The sequence below is a fragment of the Chiloscyllium plagiosum genome, chromosome 2, assembly GCF_004010195.1.
Source record: "Chiloscyllium plagiosum isolate BGI_BamShark_2017 chromosome 2, ASM401019v2, whole genome shotgun sequence".
Lineage (NCBI taxonomy): Eukaryota > Metazoa > Chordata > Chondrichthyes > Orectolobiformes > Hemiscylliidae > Chiloscyllium > Chiloscyllium plagiosum.
This window is the reverse complement of record NC_057711.1, coordinates 117,373,656-117,381,443: the sequence shown is the minus strand read 5'-3', so window position 1 is coordinate 117,381,443 and position 7,788 is coordinate 117,373,656. Positions and strand designations below refer to the sequence as shown.

Genomic DNA, 7,788 nt, shown 5'->3' with positions numbered 1-7,788 from the left:
TTTAAGTACATTTAAGTCGTCATTGGACAAGCATATGGACGTACATGGAATAGTGTAGGTTAGATGGGCTTCAGATTGGTATGACAGGTCGGTGCAACATCGAGGGCCGAAGGGCCTGTACTGTGCTGTAATGTTCTATGTTCTATATTTCCAATTCTGGAGTGTGACTTAAAGGGGAGCTTGCAGTTAGTGTCATTCACATTTATCTGGTGCCTTTGTCCAGCTAGATAGTAGTGGTCATGAGCTTGGCAAGTGCTGTCTAAGTATCTTTAGTGAATTTCAGTAGTGCATCTTGTAGACAGCAGCAGCATGAACTACTGAGTTGGTGGTGGAGGGAGTGGATGTTGTGCCAAATAAGTGGGTTGCTTTGTTCTGAATAGTGTCAAACTTTTTTGGTGTTATGAAATTTGCACTCATCCAGTCAAGTGAAGAGTATTCCACCACACTCTTGACTTGTGCCTTGTAGATTGTGGGTGGCACGGTAGCACAGTGGTTAGCACTGCTGCCTCACAGCGCCAGAGACCCGGGTTCAATTCCTGCCTCAGGCAACTGTCTGTGTGGAGTTTGCACATTCTCCCTGTGTCTGCATGGGTTTCCTCCGGGTGCTCCGGTTTCCTCCCACAGCCGTAAAAATGTGCAGGTTAGGTGAATTGGCCATGCTAAGTTGCCCATAGTGTTAGGTGAAGGAGTAAATGTAGGGGAATGGGTCTGGGTGGGTTGCTCTTCGGAGAGTCGGTGTGGACTTGTTCGGCTGAAGGGCCTGTTTCCACACTAAGTAAGTAATCTAATCAAATTGTGGAAGGCTTTGGGGAGTCAGGAAATGAGTTATTCGCTGCAGTATTCCGAGCCTCTGACCTACTCTTCTAGCCACTGTTTTTATGACTATTCCAGTTGAGTTTCTAATTGGTAGCAAGCTCCCAGGATGTTGACAGTGAAGGATTCAGTGATGCTAACATCATTGAATGTCTAGGGATGGTGGTTAGATTGTCTCCTTCTGGAGATGGCCATTGCCTGGCATTTGTATGGCATGCATGTTATTTACCACTTGTCAGCCCAAGCCTGAATGTTAGCCAGGTCTTGTTGCATTTGGATATAGATTGCTTCATTATCTAAGGAGTCATGAATGGTGCTGATGTAATCATTTGCAATGATGTAATCATTGGTGAATATGCCCATTTCTGACCTTATGATGGAGAGCAGCTGAAGATGGGTGGGATTAGGACACTACTCTGAGAAACTCCTGCAGAGATATCATGGAGCTAAGATTACTTATCTTCAACAACCTCAGCCATCTTCCTATATGCCAGGTTTAACACTAAACAGTGGAGAGCTTTCCATGTGATTCCAGTTTTGCTAGGGCTCCTTGATGCCGTACACAGTCAAATGCAACCTTCGTGTCAAGGGCTGTCACTTCACCTCGCTTCTGGTATTCAGCTCTTTTTTTGTCCATGTTAGAACTAAGGTTGTAATGAGGACAGGAGCTGAGTAGCCCTGGCAGAAGCCATACTGGATATTGCTGAGTAGGCCCTGCTTGATAGCACTGTTGATGACTCCTTCTGTTACTTTGATCAAGAGTAGACTGATGGAGTGATAATTGGCAGGGTTGGATTTATCATGCTTTTTGTGTACAGGACATACCTGGGAAATTTTCCATACTGTTGGGTAGTTGTAGTTGTATTGGAACAGCTTGGTTAAGGGATGCACAAGTTTTTAGGACTAATGCTGGAATGTTGCCAGGGCCCAAAGCCTTTGCAATGTCGAATTTATTGATATGACATGGAGTGAATTGAATTGGCTGAAGACTGACATCTGTGATACTACAAGCCTCTGCAGGAGATCATGGATGAATAGTTTTGTCATCATCAGAAATTCAACTTAAATGAGCGACACCAAACACCCTAAGTTCAACAAAGCTTTAAGCGAAACAGATAGGTGGTACAGTCACTTCATTGAACAAAGTGTCTATTTTTATGACAGAATACCAGATTACTCAGAGACACTAAAGATTTCAATATGAAAGTTACCAGCATCCAGTAATTCATCTTCAAACAGGGACCAACAATGTCACATCAACAGCATGAATGGAAAAAAAAACATAAATTTCAAAATGCCCAGTGGCCAAATTGTGGAATGGAAAGGTTCACAAACTGGTTAGTGAAAATCACAAGATTTAAGAAATTGAGTCATGGTGGTTGTAGCCAGCATGACTGACAAATTGAAGTTAAAGCCTGTAGTAAATTTCAGACATAAAACCATGTCAGACATAAAACCATGTCAGACATAAAGTTCCCTACAAACTCTTGTGCATGTCCGTAACCTATGTTTGGCTGGATGAGGATGTATAGATATCCAGTGGCACACATGAAGAATAAAGGATATTAATGTTAGACATATTCAGGTTCTATTGAACTCGAGATCAAGGAGTGGCTGCAGATAACTAAAACCCATGTTCTAGGTATAGCATCTCCACAGAATTGTGCACAGTACTCAGAGTAGTTAATCAAGTTTTTATGAAGGGTTAGTATAACTACCTTCTAATGAAATTATATTTTGCAGCAAGTAATAGGAACTTAAGGCAGCTATATTTAAAAAGAAACACAGTTGTATTAGCAAATATGTTGTGCTGTAGAATTGAGTCTGATGGTTTAGTTAATGGATATGTTGAAAGTATATATAGTCACACACAAGTATATTGTGACTTGAGTACAATAAGTAATATATTTGAGGGTTTTCAACATCTACTTTCAATTTTTATTCCATTTGTATACTTCTAGTCTGAATGAATGAGGTGAAAGTGTGTGATTGAAGGGGATTAAGGTATGGGAGGCAATAGCATAGTGGTATTATTGCCCGACTGTTAATCCAGAAACTCAGTTAATGTTCTTGGGACCTGGGTTCAAACCTGGCATGGTGGATGGTGGAATTTGAATTCGGTAAAGAATTTGAAGTTAAGGGTCTAATAATGGCCATGAAGCTATTGTTGGAAAAACCCGTCTGGTTCATTAGTGTCCTTTGGGGAAGACCATCAATCATCCTTACCTAGTCTGGTCTATGTGTGACTTCAGATCCATAGCAATGCGGTTGATTCTTACCTACCTTCTTAGTAATTAAGGATAGCCCATAAGTGCTGGCCTAGCCAGAGACACCTATATCCCATGAATGTTTGTTTTTTTTAAAAAAAAAATAATGAGACCTTTCAAGTAAAAGAGCAAATGGTTTGGGACCATCGTCCTCGGCAGCTTTTGTAGATTTTAGATCAGTTCTGGAGAGAAGTTCCAGGCCATGTTACAAAGTGCAAACTTGCTATGTGTGAATAGAAAAATTTCAATGAATAAAATTCAAGAGTTTCTTTTAATTACGTGTAGAAGGAGAGGAAGAGGAGGAGGAAGATGAAGAAGAAGATGGAGAAGAAGAACTAGATGATGAGGAGGAGGAAGATGAAGAAGGGGAAGATGATGAAGATGAAGTCAGTGCAGAGGAAGAGGTAAGAATTCAATGGCAAGATTCAAACCTGTCCCGATGCTATCGATATAAAAACACTGGAGGTGCTGCAGGAAGTTGGCAGATCTGGCAGGCATCTGTGGAAGAGAAAAATAGAGTTAATGTATTGAGTCCAGTGTGACTTATTTGGAATTGATTTTAGCATTAAATTGTGGAGTCTATTTTTTAAAAAATAATTTTTAAGATTCATCTTGAAAATATTACCTTTGACTAAATTGTAGTGTTAAATTTTAGTTGAAAATCTAGGAATAAGGAATTGGAAATAATTCGCAATGAGATTTGTGGTTATTGTAGATTACACAGTACAGAAGCGAATCATTTGTCCATCATGTCTATCCAATTCATTCCACTTGCCTGCTTTCTTGCAATTCTTTCATTTTCAAGTGCTGTATATATCCAAATCCCTTTTTAATATTGAAGCTGCTTCTACTGGCCTTTCAGACAGCACATTACAGATCCATACTTGCTATGTAAAAGTAAATAAATACATTCTCACCATCACTATTTTGTTTCAGCTAATTGTGCCCTCTCACCAACCCTCATGCCAGTAAAAAAAACTTTCACCTTGTAGGCTTTTTCAAAATCTTAGAGGATTTTTAACACCTCTATGAAGTTTCCCCTTAATCTCTGGTCTGAGGAGAATCAGGGTCGAAAAGTGTGGCGCTGGAAAAGTACAGCAGGTCAGGCAGCACCTGAGGAGCAGGAGTTTCTCCTGCTATGCTTTTCCAGTGCCACACTTTTCAACTCTGAGCTCCAGCAGTCCTCACTTTCCCCTGAGGAGAACAATTCCAGCTTCCCCTATGATAACCGAAAATGTTGCAAAGACTTCTCCAATCAAACAGTGTCTGTGGAGAGAGAAACGCTGTTACTGTTTCAGATTTGAAAGCCAGCTTCTCAATGTTTGGTTACAAACTGTGTTTTACTGTGAGGTTAATTGACTTGTAGAAATGAATGGATGATAGTCCAAGGAGCACATTTCATGTGTGCTGTGCATTCATTAAGGAAATCATTGCTCTCAAATTTGTATGTTCACATGAGCCAAGACAGAGGTGAAGTCAGACTGAGTTGGAAGTAGCTGGTCTTGGTGATGGCATGTGTGTGGCCAGACGTACATTTTGGTGAGTCAAATATGACAAAGGTACAAGCAGACTGTTTGTTTCTACCACAAGAGGAATTGATTAAGTAATGCAGGAATGGAGATTGGAGCAGGGCAATGGTTTCAAACTTCCTAATGAAGCTGGGAGAAAATGATTGAAGAAAATGTTTGCTCAACCAATACTGGATAAGCAGTCTGATAGCATAGTAATCATTGAGGAATTGAAAGGGTTAATGATGAAGGCGAAAAATGTTTGTCAGCAGTACATTCCATGGTTTGGAACTCTCAGGTATGACACTATTCTTCCCCAGCAAACTGCTTTAGCCCAAAAGGTGTTGTAGTAACAAGCAATGAGACTATCTTGAATTACGTTGCAAATAGAGTCGTTGTGCACTGTGTCTCCCTTGAGTTAGACTGCACTGGGCTTGCATGGTTCTGAATTTGGCTGTCACTAGCACCAAATAGGACTCTTTCAAATGATTAGTCTGTGAAAGATTTGAATCCAAACCCTTAAAATGAAAAGTTTGTGTCTAACCCACTATATTGCCCTTTCCACAGATTTTACATTTCAAAATTGATGAATTATCTATGTGCCAGTGTGAGGATTCTGGCTTGATTTGACTCCAAAGTTCAGTGACTTTTGTTTTTCCTCCCCTTGTTCATTTTCACTTCCCATGGAATTAAGGGAAAGGAGGAGGACGTTGCTTTGGTTTGAAGCTCTGGCCAGACTTTGTGAGGTTCCACAAACTGCTCCTCAGGAAAGATTTATGGAACTAGAAGTATTACAGTATAAAGGCTAGTTGCATAGACCTGCATTCACTTGACTATAGAAGACTTACAGATGATCTAATTCTCATCTCTGCTGGCACCCATTTCTTCTTCTCCAGTATCTCTTGCGAATCCTGTACTGTTGCTAAATTATCAGACTATTTATCCAATGTTGGGTGAGCAAACATTTCCTCCAATTAAAGAGAAAACTGAACCAATGCTTCTGGAAATTTCATTCCTAACCTATTTACTCTGTCCACTTTGCTGACAACAGTCTGTGGTTGAACCAGTCTGTTTGCCACTTTGTCACATGCGAATCCAAGATGTTCTTCTGGCCACACCCATATCATTACATTATGCCCATTTATTTCCGCCTCTTTCCTGGCTCCTGAGAACGTGAATTCAAAGCAGGGGTGGGCCATTGGTCCCTCTAACCTGTTCTGTCATTCTCCTGGCTGATCTGATTGTAGCCTCAACTCCAGGCATATAGCAGCTTGCCTTCATTGCTCAGACCGTTTAAGTATTGGAGCTTGGACTTTATGCTGAGGTTGTACAGGACATTGGTGAGGTCCCTTCTGGTGTACTATGTCTAGTTCTGCTTGCCCTGTTATAGGAAGGATATTAGAGGGTTCAAAAGAGATTCATGAGGATGCTGCTGGGAATGGAGAGTTTCAGTTATAGGAAGAGATTGGATAGGCTGGGACTTAGTTTACTGGAGTGTAGGAAGTTGAGGAATGACCTTGTAGAGGTTTATAAATCATGAGGGATATAAATAAGGTGAATGGCAAGCGTCTTTTCCCCAAGGCTGGTAATTTCAAAACGGGGGGGGGGGGGGACATATTTTTAAGGTGAGAGGAGAAATATTTTAAAAAAGACATGGGGACAATTTTTTTACACAGTGGTTCATATGTGAATGATCTTACAGAGAAAGTGGTGGATTTGGGTACAGTTACAGTGTGTAAAGACATTTGGATAAGGATATGAATAAGAAATGTTTGGAGGGATATGGGCCAAGCGCAGGAAGGAGGGACTAGTTTACTTTGGGATTATGGTCGGTGTGGACTGATTGGACTGAAGGGTCTGTTTCCATGCTGTATGACTCTGACTCCTCTTTTCTTCCTATACCTGGCAAACTTTGACTCCTTTGTTAGTCAAGAATCTAGTAATGTTGCTTTAAAAAATTAAATTATTTTGACTCCATTAATCTCTGATAGAGTTGTAATGACTTTGACCCGCTGAGAAAACCTTTCTCATCTCTACTTGATATGGGAAACCTCTTATTCTTATATGGTTCTTGTATGTTTTAATAAGTCCACCTCTAATTCTGCTAAATGTCAATAAATAGTCTGGCTAGTCTAACCTTCTCATTCTTGTTATCAGTCAAGTGAATTGTGACAAAGGTTTATAATACTGATATTATTTGGGCAGTTGAATTCTAAAGTAGTGTAAATGGGTACTTGCTTTTCAGTTCTGTGAAAGTGACTTGTTCCTTTAAATATGAGAAGTTCCTTTTATTTGAAGCAGTGTGTCAAAATGATATTTCCAAGAAATCCTGTCACTTCAGCTAGCTGCCTGGTGATATTATTGCTAAATTGTTTACTAACGAGTTTTTACACCACTGGGAAAGCAAGGTCAGAAGTGGATTATGTTCAGAAGATAAGATTCTCACCAATAGGTATCCTGTTTATAAAATTAAGTGTAGTTAAACTAGTTGGAAAATGCTCTGAAGAGCTCAGACAGGAAAAGTCAGTGAGCTTGTGTCTGGGGGAAGAGGTAGTAATTAAGAGATTCACATCTGATAAATATGAATAAATTTGCTGACAGGATAAGCTTGCAACCTTGTCAGTTGAGTAAGAAAGTTTAGAGTGAGGAAAATGAGTGAAACTTCACTCAAGTGGAGTGGCTGTAAAGGATATATCTGGGAAAGGGTGTTGAGTATTTCTTCTGGGGATTTTTAATAGAAGTGTAGCTTCTTTTTACTCTTGTGTGATAAACTTATTTTATTAAAATTACATTGGTAGGCTCTTGTGAATATATTCAGTGACTGACCATCGTGGTAACCCAATCATAAAAATAAAATTTATGATCTCTCAAGCCAGGTCTCACTCTGGGATCTGAATTGTTCAGCAAATCCATCAGATGGAATTATAACGTTTTCTGAATTGCTTCCAATGCATTTATATCCTTTTCTAAAAAAGGAGACAAAGCAGTACACATTACTCCAGATGCAGTTTACCAGTTTTAAATAGAACTATAGCAAAACATCCCAATATTTATTTCCTATTTCCATCGCAATAAAAAAAATTATATTTGCTTTCCTAGTTACAGGCAATACCTGCATGTGAATGCTTTGTGATTCATGTATCTGCAAAATCTCTGCATTTAAATAATATGTTACTTATTCTTCCTGCTAAAGTGGAGAA

General features: G+C 39.7%; 1 protein-coding gene across 1 annotated transcript in view; it reads left to right on the top strand.

Annotated features, from left to right (window-relative positions):
- anp32b (acidic (leucine-rich) nuclear phosphoprotein 32 family, member B) overlaps positions 1-7,788 on the top strand; it is a 56,231-nt gene that overhangs the window by 40,803 nt on the left and 7,640 nt on the right. The window contains exon 5 of the mRNA XM_043717108.1: positions 3,366-3,484. Within this exon, the coding sequence (XP_043573043.1) occupies positions 3,366-3,484 (119 nt within the window). The remainder of the gene's footprint in view (positions 1-3,365; positions 3,485-7,788) is intronic.